This window comes from Humulus lupulus, chromosome 6 (genome assembly GCF_963169125.1).
Source record: "Humulus lupulus chromosome 6, drHumLupu1.1, whole genome shotgun sequence".
Lineage (NCBI taxonomy): Eukaryota > Viridiplantae > Streptophyta > Magnoliopsida > Rosales > Cannabaceae > Humulus > Humulus lupulus.
Window position 1 is genome coordinate 23,448,885 of NC_084798.1, and position 25,349 is coordinate 23,474,233.

The 25,349-nt window shown below is 37.2% G+C and overlaps 2 protein-coding genes across 2 annotated transcripts; one reads left to right on the plus strand and one right to left on the minus strand.

The window, feature by feature from the left end:
• Positions 1-1,939: 1,939 nt before the first annotated feature.
• On the minus strand, positions 1,940-2,441 carry LOC133783887 (auxin-induced protein 15A-like). Its single transcript, XM_062223490.1, has one exon. It carries the CDS (start codon positions 2,352-2,354, stop codon positions 2,076-2,078), a length of 279 nt encoding a protein of 92 aa, XP_062079474.1. The 5' UTR covers positions 2,355-2,441; the 3' UTR covers positions 1,940-2,075.
• An 11,741-nt stretch (positions 2,442-14,182) lies between these two features.
• On the plus strand, positions 14,183-14,579 carry LOC133783889 (auxin-responsive protein SAUR24-like). The gene has a single exon (XM_062223491.1). The coding sequence runs from the start codon at positions 14,272-14,274 to the stop codon at positions 14,551-14,553; it is 282 nt and encodes a 93-aa protein (XP_062079475.1). The 5' UTR covers positions 14,183-14,271; the 3' UTR covers positions 14,554-14,579.
• The last annotated feature ends 10,770 nt before the right edge of the window (positions 14,580-25,349 follow it).

The window sequence follows — 25,349 nt, forward strand, 5'->3', positions numbered from 1 at the left end:
TATAAGTGTGTCTAAAAAGAGTGAGAGAAGTTATTAAGTAAGTGCTAAAAAACGTAGTGTGTAAATGTTTAGAGTCTGTTGTCATAAAATATTGTATTCAAATTTTGGTGTAATTACTTTTGTAATTTTGGTGCTAAAGTAATTACGTTTTCACGTGTTGAAGTGTTTACCAGAGCTATCCTCAAACTTTAATTTCTTTGTATATTTGATTATATTTTGTTGTTTACTTTTTAGTAAAACATGCGAAGGACTAGTAGTTTGTTATGTCTTGTGTATACTTCATAAAATTAATATATTCAAAATTTGCTCAAAATATTTACTAATTCTTCATAAAATTAAATTTTGAATAAAAGGAGAACATTACATATATGTAGAGTCAGTCAACATGTATATACAAGTTGAGTAGTAGTGAAATTGGTTTGTGGAGAAGTGAGATGAATTAGGAAGATGCGGTGTGTGCATGGAATGGTAAGTCCTCCCATTGGATGATCGTACCCGAATTCTTGCTCTGCCATGCTTAGCAATTCTTGAAATGGAGGCTGATTTAGGTACGAAAGAGGAACTGCATAACGCTTCTTCTTCTTGTGTGCTTCTGCTTTTTCTTTTTATCAAGCAGAAGTTTTCTATGTCGTGAGAAAAAGTAGTCAATCAATAGTATAGTAGATAATGAAATGTCTCATAATGCAGCAATAGCCATAATTGGAGGATCAGATTAAGATTTGACATTGAGAGTTGCTTTAGTTTTGATATGAAAATATTGTGTCCATGTGGATAAGGGTCATGTCTAAGACTTCTAATTGCAATTGTTTTGCTCTGAGTTGTGTGGTGGGGCTGGGAACAATAGCATGTGATTGCATGCACAAGGTCTATGCCTCACTAGACCCCATACATTCCAGCTAATTTGCTTATAAATACACACAAGACTGGATCAATACCATCCAAAGTTCTCAAATTCCCAAATAAAAATTCTCTCCCTGCAAGTTTTTCTGAAATATCTCTACACATTTTTACTTCATATTTCTTCCTTTATACGCTCTTACTACAATCATGGGTTTCCTCTTTGCAAGCTTCGTTCATGTCAAGCAACTCTTTCAGAGGCCTTTTTCAAGCACAAAAGATATTCCAAAAGGATTTTTAGCAGTTTATGTTGGAGGTGAGAGCACGATGAAGAGATTTGTTATCCCGGTGGCATACTTGAACCAGCCTCATTCTAAGACTTTCTAAGTCAAGGTGAAGAAGAATTCGGATTCGATCATCCAATGGGAGCTCTTACAATTTCCTGCAATGAAGATGCCTTCATCGATCTCATTTCTAGATTGAATGCCTAAAGATAGGCATACACACTAATTATTGACAATCTTTAACAAAAATTATTGTTACAATTTTGTAAAGCAAACAATACAATTTTGTTGATAAAATTTAAGATGAGAAGGTTTATATTGGTTTATTATTATTATTATTTGTAGGCATCCCAATATCATATAATATTATTTTTGTTGAATGGAGGAAAAAAGTTATAGGTATTGAAATGCTTTGTCTAATTTGTTCTTGATAGACTGACTAATGCTAAATGGACTAACAAAATTCGAAGCTTTATAGTGAAAATGATGTGGGAGCTATCAAATGCATTGGGTTTTGCCATTAGATTTTACTTGCAAGATACTTTACTACTATTACTAAAACTAATATTTTTTTTTATTTAAATTTATTTGTAGTACGTCTCTTCTTAGAAACAAAATGTACTATCCCATCTTATTCTCTCTAATTATGTAATGCTTATTGTTTAAACTACAATATAGGTATGATTGTTTTCATTATCAAGAGATGGAGGCAAGAGTTTTGCTGCAATTTGCTTAGTGTGAGGCTAAATCATATAAGGGTAAATGAGACTAATTAAATGTCAAGATCAATAATAAAAGTTTTGGAATGTATTCAATTATCTCGATATTAGGGACAACATTTTTTTGTTGATCCCCAAGGAAAAATATATATACATGGCATTGGCATTGTTTGCCTTACAAAATTTTAACAATCATTTCTGTTAGAAATTGTCAGTAATCAGTGTATGCTAATCACTAGGCATTCAAGTGAGAAATGAGATCGATGAAGGCATCTTCTGTGCAAGGAATTGTAAGAGCTTCCATTGGATGATCAAATTCGAATTCTTCTTCAGCTTGATTTAGCAACTCTTGGAATGATGGCTGGTTCAAGTATGCCACAGGGATCACAAATTTCTTCATTCTGTTTTCCCAAACATAAACTGCCAAATACCCTTTTGGAACATCTTTTGAACTTGAAAAAGGTCTCTGAATTAGCTTCTTAGCATGAACTACGCTTGGAAATCGAAAACCCATTCTTGTAATTGTCTCCAAAGGAAGAAGAAAGAACAAATGGTGAAGAAAGAAAAGAGATCTCAAAGGGTTTTCAAGGAAAGCTGTATACTTGAGAATGTGAAAATTTGATGTGCTAGTGAACCCAATCGTATGTGTATATATATACATTCAAGACCCTTGAAAGGCTCTTGATGGGATATATCTAGATGGGGTCCATTGAAAGGCATAGTCCTTGAGAAATCACATGCTATTGCCATCCTACTCATCAAAGGTTATGTTTTATGTTCTCACAGTTGTGTGGCCAAAAGCCTTCATAACCAGCTTGTTGACAAGAAATCAGAACAACCTTAGGCTCATCAGTCATTTTCTGATTTGGCCAACTTAAATATTTTTTTTTTTTAAATAAATAAAAAGGAGTACAGATGTTACTTGTAGGATGTACTAGCATCACTTGAATCACAGAACATGCAGAGGTACATTTTTGTTCATTATTTCTGATTTTGTGATTGAGCTTTAATGCTTAGTTATTTCATCTATTTCTGAACACAAATTGTGTAATAAAATGTCCAAGACATGTCCCCTGTTGCAAGGGGCCACATATTAATGGCCTTGTCTATATCAACTTTGTCTATAAAGCCTTTATCTTCCTTCCAGGCTACTCATTATGTTATTTGTCTATAAAACATAACAATAAATGTCTGAATTGCGTAATATCATATTCTTCTTCTTCTTCTCCAAAGGAAAAATGGAAAATGAAAGATGACCACCTAAGTCACAACCATGTTTCCTAATGAACAAGATACTTATTAACGTAGTCCAAATGTAGGTATGGTGTAACATTCTCCATTCCAAGTAATCTTGTTTCAAAAACATCAAATTCACTTTAGATGACCCTGGAAGAAATAACCATGTGATGTTTCTAAACAAATTGCTTCAATTCACTATATATATAGAAAACAAACAAGAACCAAAGCTCTCATCACATTATCTACAAGCAAACTATTCCTATATTGTCTTTCTAGACATTCTTGATTTTGAACCTCTTTCCACAAAAATATTCGGTTTGGCCTTGATGGTAAGAAATCAAGTTTTTCTTCCACGTCTCTAGATGTTCATAAAGGCTTCTTTGCTGTTTATGTTGGAGAGAGCCAAAAGAGGAGATATGTTGTTCCCATTTCATTGCTTAAACAACCTTCATTTAAAGAATTGCTAAGTCAAGATGTGATGAAATAATTTCCTTCTAATGAATAATGACCTAATTACTTGAGTTGACATTATTAAGCTTCTTGAACTTTGATTTAAAATGTGAACTCTGCTAGAAAATATTCAGGCAAGGGTTACTTTAGTTTTGATAAGAAAATGTGTGTGTCCCTGTGGATATGGGACATGCCTAACACATCTAATTGCAATTGTATTGTTCTGAGTTGGTATGGTGGGCCAGGGAAAGAAGAGCAAGAAATTGCAGAGAAAAAATGTATTGGTACGAATTGTATTTGAAGCTATAAAGATGACAAGGAAGACAATACCATGTGATTGCACAAAGACTATGCCTCACTAGACCATATCCAATCCAATCCATCTAACTTGCTCTATAGTCTCTTGACCATTCAATTCGTTTCAATGCAATCGATATATCTGTCCTACATATCTAATCAAGTGTATTATTGATTATAAATACACACAAGAATGAACTCATTAGCAAGCTTTCCTTGCAAGTTCTTTGAGATATCTCTGCCAGCTTTTGCTTCTTTCTTCTTTCTTTAGACACTCTTATTACAATCATGGGTTTCGGCTTTGCAAGCTTAGTTCATGCCAAGCAACTCATTCAGAGGCCTTTTTCAAGCACAAAAGATATTCCAAAAGGCTTTCTGGCAGTTTATGTTGGTGGTGAGAGCAGGATGAAGAGATTTGTGATCCCTGTGGCATACTTGAACCAGCCATCATTCCAAGACTTCCTCAGTCAAGCTGAGGAAGAATTCAGATTCGATCATCCAATGGGAGCTCTTACAATTCCCTGCACAGAAGATGCCTTCATCGATCTTTTTTCTCGCTTAAGCTCCTAATCTTATGAGTTTAGACACCAATAGATGATAACATCTAACAAATTTTGATGTTACAATTTTTTAGGCAGACAATGCCATATACATTGTAAATATTTTATTTTCTCGGGGATCAACAAAATGTTGTCCACAAGAATGATACAAATGAATATTACTAGAAATTTTCTTTTATCAATTTTATGTTATGTGGAATTTTTTTCTTAAAAATCTGACATAGAATCCTTATCATGGTATATTATTTGGTCTCTGTCTTGATAATAGAAATTACAAACCAATACAGTTATAAATAATTTACTTAAGATAGTATTTCAGGTAATGAAATGTTTAGTGAACCACTAATATCAAAGAAACATTCATTAGAATCAATGTTTTTCTTAAAGGGGCTTATCAGGGATCTAAAATGGTTCTATGATCAACAAATAAATGACAAAATTAACCTAATTTTACAAAACTTTGTATCAGGAAAGCAGTTAACACAAAATAAATAATGTTTTGCATTCGTTGTATTAGTATTGTGTGTGATTAATTCTAAGTAATCAAATAAAAGGCCAATGGATTTTGAATTGGTACAAGAGATATTATTTGATAAAAATTGGCTTTAAGCAAAACAAAACTAATTAAGTATGACATGAAGATATAAATCATTCTAAATGTCTCATGGTTTAATCAAAGATTTCATTGGAAATTTTCTTCCATGAATTTTATATGAATGGAACCTTGTTTCTTAATTAGAATCAAGAGAAATTATTGGACACAAAAGTTTTCAATGCCAACATAGAATTAGAAGGAGCATACTTACAAAGCAGTGTTTAAAGAAAGTGACAAAAGAGAACAACCAGTAGTAGAAAAATTACTCTTCGGAACAAATTAAACAAATAAACACTTGTGCACAACCATTTAGGCTATGATTTATTTATTCATATGCTTCTGTGGCCGTTACAAATATCAATTTTATTTATATATTTATTTAGATGAAGACAGAAAGCAAAACATAAATATCACAGCAAGACCTAAATCTTCCTCAGATATAGATTCAAATGAACAATTTCTATTTACAACTTTGTCAAACAATTTTCTTGTATCTTAAAAGAGAAGGTAAAGATTATGATCTACATTGTTTTCTACCAAATTATATTATTGCTATGATTTATAATCAATTCAACTGAGAAATGAGATAATTGAAGATGTCGGATCATATCCAAACTCTTCTTCGGCCATGCTTAGTAATTCTTGAAATGCAGGCTCATTTAGGTACGAAAGAGGTACTACGGAACGCTTCTTTTTCTCCTCTCCAACATACACTACAAAGTAGCCTTTTGGAATTGTTTTGGAGTTCAAAGCAGCTTCTTTAATGCCCGAAAGTGGTCTTTTGAGAGCCTTCTTACCCTGAATAAAACTAGGCAAGCCAAATGCCATGCTGATCTTCCTATGCATTTTCTTTAGAATAAGTATATATTAGTTCACAAAATATTTTTCAGTAGAGAATGTGAGGTTACCTATATATTTATAGAGGAATGGACTCATGGGGAAGTTTGCATCTAAACTAACTGGTTCTGAAGGCATTTGGACACTTTAGGTGTACATATTTAGAGACAATCACTTGAAAGTCCACATGACTTTGTCTTCCAAGTCATGTATCGAAGTTTAGCTGTGGTTGAAACATTTATGCACATGTGATATGTCTAACCATTATCAAGAGAGCAAATGATAGACCTCCTATCACTTTTGTATACACTAGGAGGGGTAAGAGAGGAAAAGGCTCGAGGTAAGTACTAACCAAGAGGTTAGAACCACCAAGAAGAGGTAGTTATATGAGGAATAATTGGGTGGGAGTGGGGTACAGGGGAGTTCTGTGTAGACCACAATATAAAAAGGGTAGAAGAGATATTATTAGCCAGGCTGGAATTGGAAATTGTAACAACTTTTGGGAGAGACCAGGCTCTCGAATACGTGGGTATCAATACAACAGTATTCTCTACATTGCTTTATGTTCTGTTTTTCCATTTTTTCTGTCATTTTTCTTGCTATTTTGGTTGTTCAAGATAGGGTTATCCTATCAAATTGGTATCAGAGCACTCACTTTCCATGGGGCCGAAAAATTATTTGCAGAGTGAAGTGTTGGAAGAGAATATTGAGTTGCTACAATAAGATTTTAGGAGAGAATTGGAGGACTTACGATTGGAATTTCAGCACCTTCCTAAGGAGCTGGAATCGATGAAGACCGAGGTGCTGAGGCTGCCGGGGATGGAGAAGAAGATGGATTTCTTGGTGGCTCACTTGGCCCAGCTGCTTCAAGCTTCGGGGAAGTCGGCGGGAGGATAACCGACCATGGAGTCCGATCGTCAGCGACGGTCAGTGGACGAGGATGAGCATTTGTCTTGGGCGCGTACAACACAACCGGGGGCACAAAATTTTCCCCGGTGCCTCATATTATTGGGGACCCATCCAGTCGGCCTCACGAACAACAACCACAGTCGTCGGAGCCACTATATGCAGCACAAAATTTTGGCCATGATTTTCGGCCACCGAGAATGGAGCTACCACTGTTTTCAGGGGAGAATCCGGACGGCTGGGTTTACAGAACAGAACGATATTTTCTGCTGATGCACATGACGGAGCCTCAAATGCTAGAAACGGCAATCATCGGGCTCGATGGCGATGCATTAACGTGGTTCCAGTGGGAGAATCAACGCCGACCGATTACCTCCTGGGCTAACTTGAAACAGCAACTACTACTTCGTTTCCGAGCGTCTCCGGTGGGTTCAGTGACGGAGGAGCTGCTGTCCGTGACCCAGACGTCCACCGTGCGTGACTATCGTTTACGTTGGGAGATGCTGGCTTCTCGGGTCCCTGATGTGCCCGACCATGTTCTTGAGGGCAGCTTCGTTCGTGGGCTCAAAGAGAGTATCAAAGCAGCCCTGCATATCCTCCAGCCCGTGGGCCTATCCAATATCATGGATACGACCCAGAGAATAGAAGAAGGGCATCAATTACTTCAGACGGGCCAGCCCATTAGATATGGGTTTGCTAAACAAATCTTAAGCCCCATTACATTACCCAGAAACACGCAGCCACCCTTCCTAGCCAAGCCGCCCCTTTCATCTCCGGCTGCCCTTTCTTCTCAGGCGACGGCGCCGACCAGCAACAGCGTTACTCAGGCGCCGAAATCCTCCTTCCGACGGTTAACCGAGGCTGAGTATCAAGATAAATGAGCACGTGGAGTTTGCTTCCGCTGCGATAAAAAATTCCACCGAGGCCATGAGTGCGAGCAGAAGTCTCTCCACGTATTGTTACTCTTGGATGACGAGGACTCGCTGCCACTGGAGGAATTGCCACCCCCATCGCCAGATTCGGGAGAACTTTGTGGCACCGAAGAGACGCTGGCAACCCTTTCTCTAAACTCTCTGGTGGGTATTTCATCAACTCACACAATGAAATTAGCGGGGCATATCGGGCAACGACCAGTAACAGTTTTGATTGACAGTGGTGCAACCCACAATTTTATTTCTACGGTGATTGTTTCAGCAGTGGGAATCCCTATTACAGCTACAACTTGTTACAGGGTTCTCTTGGGTACGGGGGGCAAGGTCCGAACGAAAGGGATTTGTGCGCAAGTACAGCTTGATTTGGGAGCATTGCGAGTTGTCACTGATTTTTTGCCGCTGGAACTCGGGGGGGGGGGGGGGGGGCAGACGTGATACTCGGTATTAAGTGGCTAGAAACGCTTGGTAATATGCAGGTTAATTGGAGGACAATGGTCATTAAGTTTGAGATGGCGGGGTCGTGGATTACGTTACAAGGCGACCCTAGTTTATGCAAATCTCCTATTTCCCTTAAAGAAATGATATTATCAGTCGAACGAGAAGCGCAAGGATATTGGGTACAGTTTGGAGAGCTAGCAGCCGAACCAGCCAACGAAAAACAGCCACTGCCTTTAGCAGTAGCAGCAGTCTTACACGAATTTCAGTCCGTTTTTGATATGCCAGCGGGTCTCCCACCTTTGAGGGCTCGCGAACATGCGATTCTTCTAAAAGAAGGCACGGGTCCAATCTCCGTTCGGGCATACCGTTATGCTCAAGTTCAAAAGGATGAGATTGAGTGTTTAGTCGCTGAAATGCTCCAAGCCGGAATTATACAGCCAAGCACCAGTCCTTTTTCTAGCCCAGTATTGCTCGTTAAAAAAAAAGATGGCAGCTGGCGTTTTTGCATGGATTACAGGGCCCTAAACCGTGAAATAGTAGCTGATAAGTTTCCAATTCCCGTCATAGATGAGTTATTGGACGAGCTTCATGGGGCACATGTCTTTACTAAGTTGAATTTGAAGTCGAGATACCATCAAATTCGAGTGAAGGCAAGCGATATTGAGAAGACAGCTTTTCGTACACATGAAGGGCATTACGAATTCCTAGTCATGCCTTTTGGGCTAACCAACGCCCTGGCAACGTTTCAAGCTCTCATGAATGAAGTTTTTCGAGATTTCTTGAGGAAGTTTGTGCTGGTTTTTTTTAATGATATTTTGATATACAGCTCGTCCTTGGAAGACCATGTGCATCACTTAACTTTGGTCATGGACCGTCTCTATCACCACAAGCTATTCGCTAATCGAAAGAAGTGTATGTTCGCTCAAGCACAAGTGGAGTATTTGGGTCATGTGATTTCAGCAAATGGGGTGGCTGCCAACCCTAACAAAGTGGCTGCAATGGAGGCGTGGCCAACTCCTAAATCCATCAAGGAGTTGAGGGGTTTTTTGGGACTTACGGGGTATTACCGTAAGTTTGTACAAGGTTATGGGAGCATCGCTAAGCCGCTGACGGATCAGCTTAGAAAAGATTCTTATGGATCAGCATAGATGAGTTATTGGACGAGCTTCATGGGGCACATGTCTTTACTAAGTTGAATTTGAAGTCGAGATACCATCAAATTCGAGTGAAGGCAAGCGATATTGAGAAGACAGCTTTTCGTACACATGAAGGGCATTACGAATTCCTAGTCATGCCTTTTGGGCTAACCAACGCCCTGGCAACGTTTCAAGCTCTCATGAATGAAGTTTTTCGAGATTTCTTGAGGAAGTTTGTGCTGGTTTTTTTTAATGATATTTTGATATACAGCTCGTCCTTGGAAGACCATGTGCATCACTTAACTTTGGTCATGGACCGTCTCTGTCACCACAAGCTATTCGCTAATCGAAAGAAGTGTATGTTCGCTCAAGCACAAGTGGAGTATTTGGGTCATGTGATTTCAGCAAATGGGGTGGCTGCCAACCCTAACAAAGTGGCTGCAATGGAGGCGTGGCCAACTCCTAAATCCATCAAGGAGTTGAGGGGTTTTTTGGGACTTACGGGGTGTTACTGTAAGTTTGTACAAGGTTATGGGAGCATCGCTAAGCCGCTGACGGATCAGCTTAGAAAAGATTCTTATGGATCAGCATAGATGAGTTATTGGACGAGCTTCATGGGGCACATGTCTTTACTAAGTTGAATTTGAAGTCGAGATACCATCAAATTCGAGTGAAGGCAAGCGATATTGAGAAGACAGCTTTTCGTACACATGAAGGGCATTACGAATTCCTAGTCATGCCTTTTGGGCTAACCAACGCCCTGGCAACGTTTCAAGCTCTCATGAATGAAGTTTTTCGAGATTTCTTGAGGAAGTTTGTGCTGGTTTTTTTTAATGATATTTTGATATACAGCTCGTCCTTGGAAGACCATGTGCATCACTTAACTTTGGTCATGGACCGTCTCTGTCACCACAAGCTATTCGCTAATCGAAAGAAGTGTATGTTCGCTCAAGCACAAGTGGAGTATTTGGGTCATGTGATTTCAGCAAATGGGGTGGCTGCCAACCCTAACAAAGTGGCTGCAATGGAGGCGTGGCCAACTCCTAAATCCATCAAGGAGTTGAGGGGTTTTTTGGGACTTACGGGGTATTACTGTAAGTTTGTACAAGGTTATGGGAGCATCGCTAAGCCGCTGACGGATCAGCTTAGAAAAGATTCTTATGGGTGGACTCAAGAAGCCGATTCAGCCTTCCTTCAATTAAAAAAAGCGATGTGTTCGATACCGGTGTTGGCCTTACCAAAATTTTCAGTTCCTTTTGTGTTGGAAGCAGATGCGTTGGGGGCTGGTTTAGGGGCTGTTTTGATGCAAAATGGGCACCCTGTGGCTTATTTCAGCCAGATTCTATCATCGCGGCCCGTTTGAAGTCCATTTATGAGAGGGAACTCATGGCAATCGTGCTGGCTGTTAAGAAATGGAGACCCTATTTGTTGGGACGCAAGTTTTTGGTGAGGACAGATCAACGCAGCTTGAAGTATTTGTTGGAGCAAAGATTGGTGGCTCTAGAGCATCAAAAATGGCTTACAAAACTGCTGGGATATGATTTTGACATCCAGTTTAGACCGGGGTTAGAGAATAAAGCGGCTGACGCCTTATCCCGCCTACCTTGCGAGGCTGCTTTGGCTGCCATTTCAGTTCCAAATGTGGTGTCAATCCCAGATTTAAAAGCGCACACAGAGGCAGACCCTTTTCTCTCTAAAATAGCGAAGGAGTTACAGGAGGGGCAGCAAGTGGCTGGTTATTCTTTGGTGCACGGCTGTCTGAAATTTAAGGGGCGATTAGTCATACCAGCCTCTTCCCCTTTCATTCCATTATTGTTACAAGAGTATCACAGTGCAGTAGGGGGACATTCGGGGGTGTTTAAAACTTTTCAGCGGATAGTGGCTGATTTATATTGGCAAGGAATGCGAAGGGACGTTCAAAAGTTTGTTGCTGAATGTGCAATTTTCCAGTAAAGTAAGTATCTAGCTCAATCACCGACAGGTTTGCTTCAGCCATTGCCCATTCCAGACCAAGTTTGGGATGATATTTCCATGGATTTCATCGAGGGGCTGCCGAAATCGAATGGGTTCGACTCCATCTTTGTAGTGGTGGACCGTTTGAGTAAATATGCGCATTTTATACCCCTACGCCATCCATTTACAGCAACTACCGTCGCTGCCAGTTTTGTTAGCGAAGTTGTCAAACTTCATGGTGTCCCACGTTCCATTGTTTCAGATCGTGACAAGGTGTTTCTCAGCTTGTTTTGGAAGGAGCTATTTAGATTGCAGGGAACAAGTTTGAAGAAGAGTACAGCTTATCATCCCCAATCGGATGGACAGACGGAGGTGGTAAACCGCTGCCTGGAGACTTATTTACGCTGTTTTATCAGCTCAAAACCAAATCAATGGGCCAAGTGGATATCTTGGGCAGAGTATTGGTACAATACTTCCTTTCATTCGGCTGCTAGAATGACACCATTCAAAGCCCTTTATCACCGAGACCCCCCACCATTGGTACGTTTTGAACCAGCCAGTACCAAAGTATCCACTGTGGAGCAAGCACTAAGCGACAGGGACAACGTTTTGGAGCTGTTAAAACAGAACCTACATCGGGCCCAGCAGAAAATGAAGGTACAGGCCGATAAGAAGAGACAGGAGGTGCATTTTGAGGTGGGGAATTTTGTCTATGTCAAGTTGAGGCCATATAGGCAGCGAACTGTGGCCAAGCGGATTAATGAGAAGCTGTCACCACGATACTTTGGCCCTTTCCAGATTTTAGAACGCATTGATGCGGCTGCCTACCGTCTCCAGCTCCCTCCCAATGCCACAATCCACCTGGTTTTTCATGTTTCACTGCTAAGGACAGCGCTGGGACCAAATCAGCAACCTACCAAGCTCCCTCCAGAGTTAACGGCGGAGCTGGAATGGATTTTGAAGCCAGAAGAAGTCCTGGAGTTTCAGCCAGGAACTCAAAAGGCAGCACCGCAGGCCTTGATCAAGTGGTTGAACATACCAGAATGTGATGCCACTTGGGAGAACTTCCGTGTGATTCAAGAGCAATTTCCAGACTTTCACCTTGAGGACAAGGTGAAACTGGTGGCCAGCGGTATTGATAGACCTCCTATCACTTTTGTATACACTAGGAGGGGTAAGAGAGGAAAAGGCTCGGGGTAAGTACTGACCAAGAGGTTAGAACCACCAAGTAGAGGTAGTTATATGAGGAATAATTGGGTGGGAGTGGGGTACAGGGGAGTTCTGTGTAGACCACAATATAAAAAGGGTAGAAGAGATATTATTAGCCAGGCTGGAATTGGTAATTGTAACCACTTTTGGGAGAGACCAGGCTCTCGAATACCTGGGTATCAATACAACAGTATTCTCTACATTGCTTTGTGTTCTGTTTTTCCATTTTTTCTGTCATTTTTCTTGCTGTTTTGGTTGTTCAAGATAGGGTTATCCTATCAGCAAGCAACTAGTGAACCCACTTGCAATTAAGATTAGCAGCAGTGGCCATTGATTAATCAGATAAATATTTCAATTGGAGGTTTTATTAGTTTTTATATGAAAATGAGCACCCCTGTATATATAATTGCATTTTGTTTTACAAAGTTGATGTGGTGGGGTTGAGAAGTATACCAAGAAAGTTGAATAGAAAAATATTTTAGACCAGACTACCTGGTCTTAACTTTGAAAGTATAATGATGACTAGGAAGGCAGTATCATGTGATTGCACAAGGACTATGCCTCACGAGACCCCATCTAGCAAATTTCCTCTATATAGTGTAAAACATTCATTTCAATACAAAATATATATCTGTTTTACATATCTTTTCAAGGTTCTTGAATATAAATACACATAAACTTGAGATCACTACCATCCCAAGTCCTCGAATTCCCAAGTATCAAACATTCTTTCTTTGCTTGACTTAAGCAGTTGCTGAAATAAAGTTACAAATCTCATCTTTTGGCTCTTTCTAAAAAACAAACTCTGCTGCCTTAGTAAAATACTTGCAGTACTATAGTCACATTTCATAATCTAATTGTGATATACATGAAAAAAAAATGCTGTAAAGTTCTGGAAGACTATAAAAAAGTTTTCTTGTACAAATCATATTGATCATAACTTGCATTGTTTGTGTATACATATGTATATATATATATATGCACATAAATATGGAACACTGTTCACTCTGAGGTAGTTTGGTTAAAAATACATAAAACATCTAACAAATGATGATGTGTTGTCTCTCTGCAATCTAAAAAGAATTTGGTTTGAGTGATTGAATCTGTAGCATTGTTAGTTTCACATGTACAACCACTTTGTAGAGAAGAATTCATAAAGGAAAACCTCACTTATTAGTTTTATTTGTGTAGAAAGAGGCTGTGACTTTTGTGGCAAGTCAAATGATATTGGTATTGAAAAATATATCTCTACATTTTGTTGACAAAAAACAGCCTGTAAATAATGAAAAAAGCCTTCAATAAGCAGAATTATAGCAGATAATGAGATAAGTAAGCAACCCTAGGTATAGCAGATAATGACATGTCCTATTATGCATCAATAAGATTGGAAGAAGAGAAGATAATGATTTTAAATGGATATGGCTGCTCTAGTTTTGATATGAAAATGTGTCCCTTCAGATGTTAGACATGCCTAAGACATCTTATTACAAATTTTAAATTTTATGTTCTAAGGTTGTTTGGTGGGTTGGGGGCCAAGAAAAATGAACTGATATTTTATTTTAAGGCAGCCAGATCTGAACTTTGAATCCATAACGGTGACTGGTTAGACAATACCATGTGATTTCACAAGGACTATGCCTCACTTGACCCCTTCTAGCTAATTTTCTCTTTAGTCTTGACCATTCATTTCAATGCAATAGATATATCTTTCCTATACATCTTATCAAAGAGTATTGGTTATAAATACACATGAATGGGGATCACTACCATCCCAAGTTCTCAAACTCCAAAGTATCAAGCTATCCTCGCAAGTTCTCTGAGATATCTCTGCCCACTTTTGCTTCTTATTTCTTCCTTTAGAAATACTTTTATTACAATAATGGGATTCCGCTTTGCTAGCTTAGTTCATGCCAAGCAACTCATTCAGAGGCCTTTTTCAAGCACTAAAGATATTCCTAAGGGCTTTTTAGCAGTTTACGTTGGAGATGAGAGCAGAATGAAGAAATTTGTGATCCCTGTGGCATACTTGAACCAACCTTCATTCCAAGACTTCCTAAGTCAAGCTGAAGAAGAATTCAGATTCGATCATCCAATGGGAGCTCTTACAATTCCCTGCATAGAAGATGCCTTCATTGATCTTATTTCTCGCTTAAGCTCCTAATCTTATGAGTTTAGATACCAATAGATGATAACAGCTAACGATATTCATTTTTGTTACAATTTTTTAGGCAGGCAATGCCATATATCTTGTAAAAAAAATTCTTGGAATTCACCAGAGAGTTGTCCCCAAGATTGATACAAGTTAATATTATTGGAAAGTTAATTTCATGACTTTTATTTGATTTGAACCTTTTTTTTTTATGAATATATCATAGACTACTTGTCCCAAGTTCTTGGTCTACATTCTGTTTTGGTATTTTCAGAGACCAAACAAAGTTAAATTCTTGACATAGATTATGATCAGCAATATACTTAGGAAAGTAAAATTAAATTGAGTGTGCCTCATCATGAAGATAGGAGATAGTTTGTTTGTACAAGATACAATTCTTTCTCTGAATTTTTTAAAGAAGTCGTCACATAAAAAAGTTTATAGTCTTTTATCAAAGTTATATTTCAAACGAGGATAAAGCCTTTTCTCTAATCATAAACCCTTCTTGCTACTTTTCTTCTATTTGTTTCATTGTCACTCATTGCGTGCTATGAACCTGAATCTAAATAACAAATTATTTGGTCTCTGACTTCCGAAATGACCAATTAAAAGAAATGATTGACTGGTGACTATCAAAGAAATATTCATCAAAATCAGTGTCTTTATTTAATTAGAGGGCTTATCAGGGACCTGAAATGGCTCTGTGATCAAGAAATGTAAAATAACAATTCTAATGCTGCTTTACTCTTTGTCAGGAAAACTAGTAAAACTTATTCACTTATTCAATACCAACAACTATTGGTATTCTTCTTATGAATAAATGGTTGGTATTAGAACTTTGTGATTAATTCTAAGTATTTATCATATAAAGGTCAATATGGATTTTGAAGTGAAATTGTTTGATAGGAAATAAGCAAAACAGAAATAAGTATGACATGAAGACATAAATCATTAAATTCCAAATATAGTCAAACACTTCCTTTTCAGGGTTAAAGTATCTACAAAATTGTTTTTGCAAAATTATGTTAGTTCTATAATTTACAATCAATTCAACTGAGAAGTGAGATCAATGAAGATGTCTTCTTTGCAGGGAATTGTGACTCCTCCCATTGGATGTTCATATCTGAATTCTTCTTCAGCCATGCTTAGCAATTCTTGAAATGCAAGCTCATTTAGGTACAAAAGAGGTACTACAAATCTCTTCTTTTGCTCCTCTCCAACATAGACTGCAAAGTAACCTCTTGGAATGGTTTTGGAATTGAAATCAACCTCTTTAATGCTCGAAAGCGATCTTCGGAGAGCCTTCTTACCCTGAACAAAACCTGGCAATCCAAATGCCATTTTGATTTTCCTATGTATTTTCTTGAGAGAAAGTATTGATGAGTTAACAAAAATATTTAGTAGAGAATGTGAGGACTTATTTAGTTGTGTGGTTATCATGTACCTATATATAGATATAGAGAGGAATGGACTCATAAGTCTTCTAAATAACTGGTTCTAAAGGCAATTGGGGACGTTTGGTACATAATTTCATATTTGGTGGAGCCATAAGCATTTGAAGTTCACATGGCTTTTGTCTCCCACAATTCAAATTTCAAAGTTTGGTTATGATGACTGAAATTAACATTAATACATGTGATATGTCTAACCATTACAAAGAGAACAAACAACAACAGAGCCCACTTGTGATATAAGATTTGCAACTAAGAAAAACCATCTTGGAGCATATATGATCGATGAACTACTTTATCCTTTTTTCTACTCCTTTCCTTCAAAAGATGAGAGAAAGTTCTTGTAGACAAAACCCACCTAGTTTATCCAAACTAGTTTGAGATTGGGCACAAGTTCATTAAGAGACTTTTCTCAAGTACAAGAGATGTAGTTCCAAAATGCCTTTTATGTACGTCATGAACAAAACGTATTTAAGATAAAAATAGTAGTAATTATGAACATATTTATAAATATAAATAAACTATAAAGAGAATGTTAAGATAAAAAATAAAAAGAGACTTTTTCTTTCATAAAAGAATGATGGATTATATAGCTTATTTTGTTGAAGCGAATAATTAGATGAACCGACATGTTAGTAAGATCCACGAAAAGAAATAAGTGATGATATTTGAGACATTAATTTTTTAAAATGGAATACGAATAGCTAAATTGTTAAAGTGTGGAGCTTACGTGTTGATCTATTGAGCCATTATTTGTTTTGATGAGTCATGTAGTTTGTTTTATTTTTGCTAAGTCATTGAGTCAATATTTTTGTCCTATTCTTTAGGTGCTAATGGCTAGTGGGTTACTTTGAGTAAGAACGTGAAGTCATGTCCTATTTTGTAGGCTTTTTCAATATTTAACTTTTGTTATTTAGCAAGTTGTATTGCCTATATATAGGTCAATCAAGTATCAATAAAGCATCAGTATTATTTGGGTCTCTCTCTATATAAACATATATATTTAATATATATTGTATCAGTGGTATCAGAGCCAATTTAATAGAGAGAGAGAAGGATACAGTAAGTTAAGAGAAAACGTGAATGTGAGATAGAGAGAGTGATACAGCAGTAGTCATATTTCCATTTCACTTATTTTTTCTGTTTTGCAGTAATAGTCAACCATGGCTACCGATAACTTTGTTCAACCAGCAATTCCCAAGTTTGATGGTCACTATGATCATTGGAGCATGTTAATGGAGAATTTTTTAAGATCCAAAGAGTATTGGCAAGTAGTATCTGAAGGAATTGTTGAACCAGCAAATGGCACAGCAGTGTCAAGTGGACAAAGAGTGGAACTAGAAGCTCAACGGCTGAAAGATTTGAAGGCAAAGAATTATCTATTCCAAGCTATTGATCGCTCAATCTTGGAGACCATTTTTTGCAAGGATACTTCCAAGAATATTTGGGATTCTATGAAGAAGAAGTACCAAGGCTCTACTAAGGCAAAGAGGCAGCAGCTTCAAACACTTCATACAGAGTTCGAGACACTTCGAATGAAGACAAGCGAATCAGTGTCAGATTATCTTGCTCGGACAATGGCCATCGTGAATAAGATGCGGATCCATGGTGACACGATGAAGGACACCACTGTTGTTCAGAAAATTCTCCGAACAATGACACCAAAATTTAATTATGTTGTTTGTTGTATAGAAGAAGCTCATGATATTGATGAACTTTCAGTTGATGATTTACAGGGTTCTTTGTTAGTTCATGAGCATAAACTAAATCAGCAGGAGAAGGAGAAAGAGGAGCAAGCCTTGAAGGCCTCAATAGACAATCACTCAAAACCAATAACATACAGAGGTCAAGGTGGAGGAAGAGGTCGAGGCAGAGGCAGAGGTAGCAATGATCGTGAAACTCAGCAACAAACTCACCACCAAAACAATCGTGGAACTCAACAACAATTCCAACACCAAGGCAATTACTCTCATGACTATCATGGAAGAGGAGGAGGAGGAGGACGAGGCTCATATAGACCAAAGTCAGCAGACAAGTCTAATGTGGAATGCTATAGATGTCATAGACTTGGCCATTATAAATCTGAATGTTATACAAGGCTGCCACAAAACAGAGAAGTGGAGAAATCAAATTTCGTAGAGAAGAAAGAAGAGGAAACTCTATTGATGACAACTCATGACAACAAGCTTAAGCTAGAAGAAAATATATGGTATTTAGACACAGGCTACAGCAATCATATGTGTGGAAGTAAGTCATTTTTTTCCCATTTAAATGAGGATTATCATACTACTGTTAGTTTTGGTGATAATTCTAAAATAAATGTTATGGGAAAAGGAGATATCCAAATCAAGACTAATGATGGTTGTGTTGAAGTTATGTCTAATGTGTTTTATGTTCCTGATCTTAAAAGTAATTTGCTAAGCCTTGGACAGCTACAAGAAAAAGGATATGAAGTTACCATCAAGAATGGTGCTTGCAAGATATTTGATCCCAAAAGGGGTCTTGTTGCTCAAACTGAAATGGCCCATAATAGATTATTTCCTTTGAAAATCAACACTGTCCAAGCTTGTCACATGGCCAAAGTAAGCAATCCAACATGGCTTTGGCATTTTCGGTATGGTCATTTAAACTTTAATGGTTTAAAAACTCTATATCAAAAAGGCATGGTGATTGGTCTTCCTCAAATTGTTCCTACTAACAATGTGTGTGAAGAGTGCATTATTGGCAAGCAACATCGGGAGCCATTTCCACAAGGAAAGTCATGGAGAGCGAGAAAAGTCTTGGAGTTGGTTCACTCAGACATTTGTGGACCAATAAATCCAACTTCTAATGGAGGTAAACGATACTTTATTACCTTCATTGATGACTATACTAGAAAAACTTGGGTGTATTTGTTACAGGAAAAATCATAAGCTTTTAGTACATTTAAAAGCTTCAAGGCTCACGTTGAAAAAGAAGCGGGAGACACCATCAAAACTCTTCGCACCGATCGTGGCGGAGAATATTGCTCAAAAGAGTTTGAAAGCTACTGTGATAATCAAGGAATACGAAGAGAATTAACCGCTGCCTATACACCTCAGCAAAACGGTGTATCAGAAAGGAAGAATCGAACAATTCTTAACTTGGTGAGAAGCATGCTAGCAAATGGAAGAGTTCCAAAGAGTTTCTGGCCAGAAGCCGTAAATTGGAGCGTTCATGTGTTGAATAGAAGTCCCACCATCTCTGTTCAAAACTTAACACCAGAGGAAGCTTGGAGCGGGCGGAAACCAACTGTAGACCATTTCAGAATTTTTGGTTGCATATCTTACGTACATGTTCCATATGAGAAAAGGAAGAAGCTTGATGATAAGGGTAAAAAATGTGTCTTTCTTGGAATAAGTGAAACTTCCAAGGCTTATAAATTGTTCAATCCACTCACAAAGAAGATTGTGATCAGTAGAGATGTCATTTTTGATGAAGAAAGCACCTGGAATTGGAATGAGCAGCAACCTACTCAATTTATTCTTGATATCGATGCTGAAGAAGAAAGGCAACAACCTCTGCAAAGACAAAGTCTGACAACTAATACACCTGAAAGTCCACCAAATGGAGCTTCTATAGCTTCTGAAATTACACCAACAGCAGCAGAAAACACATATGAAGAGGCTGTTTCAAGTTCTCGTCGTGTTCGGAGGAGGCCCGCATGGATGGAAGACTTTGAGGTCACAGGTATTCCATCTGATAATATTGATTCAATTGCCCATTATGTTTTTTTGTCAGATTGTGATTCCATTTCATTCGAAGAAGCTGTCAAAGACTCAAAGTGGAAACAGGCAATGAATGAAGAAATTGAATCAATAGAGAAAAATAATACGTGGGAGTTGGTCAAACTTCCTAAAGAGCAGAAATCCATTGGTGTTAAATGGGTTTATAAGACAAAGTTGAACAAAGATGGTGGAGTTGATAAGTACAAGGCGCGACTTGTTGCGTTGGGGTACAAACAAGAATTTGGTGTGGATTACAAAGAGGTGTTTGCTCCAGTTGCAAAGATTGACACTATTCGGTTAGTGTTATCCATTGCTGCCCAAAACTCATGGTATATATATCAATTGGATGTGAAATCAGCATTTTTGCAAGGAAAGTTGGAAGAAGAAGTCTATGTCGACCAACCACTTGGATATGTGAAGCAAGGTAGTGAAGATCAGGTATATAAGTTAAATAAAGCACTATATGGGCTGAAGCAAGCACCAAGAGCTTGGTACAGTCGTATAGATGCTTATTTTCTTAAAAATAGTTTTATCAAATGTCCATATGAACACACTCTTTACATTAAATATGGTCTGGATAAGAAAATTTTGATTGTGTGTTTATATGTTGATGATCTCATTTGTACTAGTGATGATAAAACTATGCTTGATGATTTTAAGTTGTCTATGATGAAAGAATTTGATATGACAGATTTGGGGTTGATGCACTATTTTCTTGGCATTGAAGTAGTGCAATTGTCTACTGGCATATTCATTTCTCAAAAAAAATATATGCTTTAGAAATCTTAGACAGGTCAAAATGAAGGAGTGTAATCCAGTCACCACCCCAAGTGAAGTTAGTCTGAAACTCTCAAAGAATGGTGCAGGAAAGAAAGTGAACACCACAATGTACAAGCAAATAATTGGAAGTCTGATGTATCTGACAGCTACAAGACCAGATATTATGCATGCTGTCAATTTAGTTAGCAGATATATGGAGAATCCAACTGAAGTTCACCTCTTAGCTGCAAAAAGAATTTTACGGTATCTAAAAGGTACTGCAGATTTTGGAATTCTATACAAAAGAGGTGAAAAATCAAGTTTAATTGGGTTTTCAGATAGTGATTATGCTGGAGATCCTGATGATAGAAAGAGCACATCTGGAGCAGTGTTTATATTGAATTCAGGAGCTATTACATGGTCATCCAAGAAGCAACAAATTGTAACTCTGTCAACCACAGAAGCTGAGTTTGTTGCAGCAGCATCAACTTCATGTCAAGCAATTTGGTTGAGAAGATTGCTTGAAATGCTAGATAATCAGCAACGTGGTCCTACTGTGATTCACTGGGATAATGTCTCAGCAATAAAACTTTCAAAGAATCTTGTCTTACATGGAAAAATCAAACATATTGATGTGAGGTATCATTTCCTGCGTGATTTATGCAAAGAAGGAGTTATTGACTTGGTGTTTTGCAAGAGCGAAGATCAAATTGCAGATATCATGACCAAGCCTCTCAAGCCTATGGCGTTTCTGAAGCTTAGAAATATGCTTGGAGTTTGCTCTCTAAATGAAGTTCAGAACTTGAGAAAGATAAATTAATTTTAAACTGATTTCTGCATATATCAGTTTAAGGGACGGTGTTAAAGTGTGGAGCTTACGTGTTGATCTATTGAGCCATTATTTTTTTTGATGAGTCATGTAGTTTGTTTTATTTTTGCTAAGTCAATATTTTTGTCCTATTCTTTAGGTGCTAATGGCTAGTGGGTTACTTTGACTAAGAACGTGATGTCATGTCCTATTTTGTAGGCTTTTTCAATATTTAACTTTTGTTATTTAGCAAATTGTATTGCCTATATATAGGCCAAATAAGTATCAATAAAGCATCAAGTATTATTTGGGTCTCTCTCTATATAAACATATATATTTAATATATATTGTATCATAAATATATAATATTGTAATTAAAAATGAAAAATAAAACTAAAAGCTAGAGTCAACCATTACACAGTTTTCTTCCAAAAAAAAAAATCTAAATCTAAATATAGTTAAATAGAACAAATCATGAAGAAAATGGAACACGTAATAGTTTACTTCAAAAGAAAAAAAAAATCTAAATCTAAATCTAAATATACTTAAATAGAAAATCACGAAAATGGAATCATTGGCTAGTCTTGATTGGACCAAGTAGCTATGGTATGTTTATTACTGTTAGCTTCTTCTGTAGAGGCACTGTTAGAATTTGATAAAATATATCAGTTTTTGGATTATAAGAGAGGAAAATCCTCAAATGAGTACACATAATTAATATTTCACCATTGTCCAATGGCCCTATAACTCGATATGGATTAAGTTCGAATAGGCAGTCTTGTGGTACTCGCATTCTCATTTCTAGTTTGTGCATCTTAATCCAATATTCCTTCTCATAATCTTTCAAATACCATATCTCAATGCCATAATTATTACGCGCATCCGATGAATCCACCAAACTTAAAACTCCACTATTATGATCAACCAATTGAAAAGAATCAATCCTATTTATTGGCAAAGTAACCAATCTAAATAACTCCATTAACACACTTGGGCAATGAGAGTGGAAGACATTGAGGTTGTGATTTGGTCATCCTCATTCGATTGTGGAGAAGATGACCATGGAAGTAGCTTCAAATTAATCTCCAAGATCGTCCTTTGGTTCATCCCAAATTTCGAAACTGTGTAGGGATTCTTGTCAGGGTTACTACTGTCATCATGGGATTCATGGGAAGCTGGTCCACTGAGAAGTAAATGTAAGAGTACCTTTCTTCAAGAGGTTCTCAGCGAGTTGCAGCCCAAAAGAGTTGCCGTCGATGGTTTGACGCCATGATTTGCCGTTAAATTTGAGGAAATGTTGACTAATCGTTAGGTAATTGATCCATTCACTTCTTACCTTTTTGTTCGGCAAAACTACGTACCTTATTTATTATTCATTTTGTCGTTTTATTATTATCAAATTTAATTAATAAAAGTTATTTTACTTTTTAGATTTAAAATTAATTTTTTATTTATTATTATTTTGAGTTTGATAATTTTTTATTGATTTATTATTAGATTTAACATAATTATTGATTTGCTTTTCTATTGTGTTTTTCTTCATCGTTCAATTAATTTTGATTTACTGATGTTAAAATGTGCTACACATTTCTAGAATATTTGAATCTTAGAATATTCTAGTGAAAACTTTAGAAATCTAGTAAAATAATTAAACTAGAAAAGCCTAGAATATTTATTAAACTAGAAGTAACCAATCAAGAAGAATGTAAATCAATTAGAAAAGTCTAGAAAAGTTGTAAATCATATAGAACTAGAATAATCTAGATAAAATTAAATGTAGGGGTAAGCAACTATAAATACCCCATTAAGCTTCCAAATTGCAACCAAGCTTGAGTAACCAAATCAAGTCTTTTACTACTAACTTACTACCTTGTCTCCTCTTTTTCTACACACATAAAAATTAAAACATAACTCTTCCTTGTCCCACCAATCTTCCAACTTATCAACTTAATCAACATCATCATACTACACTACCTAATATCCATCCTGTACAACCTCCATACATAATAATTTAAATAATTCATATACAAATAACAATTATCTTACTCAATCTCATTTAACATTCCATCAGTGGTATCAGAGCTCCGTTCGATCATATCACTGGGCGTAATCTTTTCTGCTCATCAACATGAGTTTGGAGTCCAACCGCTCTTCTCTACCTCTTCCAATTTTCCATGGAGAAAACTATGATTTTTGGTCCATCAAAATGAGGACCTATTTTCGATCACAAAATCTATGGAAAATTATTGAAGAGGGAGTCACTATTCCGGAAGACATTACATCTCTTTCGGAAGATCAAAAGAAGGTAATGGAGGATAGTCAACAAAAGGATTCTCATGCATTATACTGCTTGCAGCAAGCTATGGCAGACAATCTTTTTCCACGGATTATGGGCGCAGCAACGGCAAAAGAAGCATGGGACACGTTGTAGGAGGAGTTCCAAGGAACAATTAAGGTACGCACTGTTAGACTACAAAAGCTTAGAAGAGATTTTGAAAATCTTAAAATGAAAGATAATGAGACTGCAAAAGATTACTATTCTAGAATTAAAGAAATAGTAAATCAAATGGGAGCCTACGGAGAAATAATTTCTTACAAGAATATAGTACAAAAGATACTAATTTCTTGTACAGAAAAATACGATTCAATAGTTTCTGTGATAGAGGAAACTAAAGATTTAGAAACTCTATCACCAACTGAACTAATGGGCTCTCTTGAAGCATATGAAAGTAGACGAGAAAGGCATAAGGAAAGTGAAGCTGAAAATGCCTTTCAGTCTAAAATCAATCCGCGGTCTCAAAAACCAAAAGTTGATGGGAAAAAGACACAAGAAAAACAAAAAGAAAATAACAACAAGTATCCTCCATGTGGCATTTGTAAAAGAAAAAGTCACTTGGAGAAAGACTGCTGGTTTAAAGGAAAACCACAGTGCCAAAATTGTAAAAAATTTGGCCACATTGAAAAAACTTGTCGTTTAAAGAAATCCCATCAAGCTAATTTTTTCGAAGAGAAAAATGATGAAAGTAATCTCTTCTATGTCTGCCAAGCTGCAACAGAAGAAGGAAAAGATACTTGGTATCTTGATAGTGGTTGTAGTAACCACATGACGAAAAATGAAAGCATCTTTTGTAGTCTTGATAAATACAAGACTAAAGTCAAAATCGGTAATGGTGACTTCATGGAAGCAGTCGGCAAAGGCACCATTGCCATTGACACTAAAAAAGGCAAGAGATACATCAATGATGTACTCTTGGTACCCAACATCGATCAAAACCTACTTAGTGTAGGCCAAATGATTGAAAAAGGGTACTCTTTGCATTTTGAAGGAAATTCTTGCACAATCTATGATAAGCAAGATAAATCCTTTCAAATTTCAAAGGTAAAAATGATAGAAAACAGATGTTTTCCGATACAATGGAGATATGCAAGCAGTGTAGCAATGCAAGCACAAACAGATGAGTCATGGTTATGGCATAGAAGGTTCGGTCACTTTAACTTCCATGGGCTAAAGATCCTCAAGCAGAATAATATGATGCGAGACCTCCCAGCAATTAAGGAGATCAACACAGTCTACGAAGGATGCATGCTCGGGAAATAACATCGACAACCTTTCCCATCCGGCAAAACTTGGAGAGCCAAAAAGCCACTGGAGCTGGTCCATACTGACGTCTGCGGGGCAATGCACACTCCATCAAATGACCAAAACATGTACTTCATTCTCTTCATTGATGACTTTACTAGAATGACATGGGTTTATTTTATGCAACAAAAGTCGCAAGTCTTCGATATTTTCAAAAAATTCAAATCCCGTGTCGAAAAACAAAGTGGTCACTACATCAAGACAATTAGAAGTGATAGAGGCAAAGAATACACTTATAATGAATTCAACAAGTTCTGTGAAGATGAAGGGATGGAGCACCAACTCACTGTTGGATACGCACCAGAACAAAACGGCGTATCTGAAAGGAAAAATAGGACTGTTATGGAGGCAGCAAGAGCCATGCTACTAGAGAAAAGTCTCCCAAAACGATTTTGGGCAGAGGC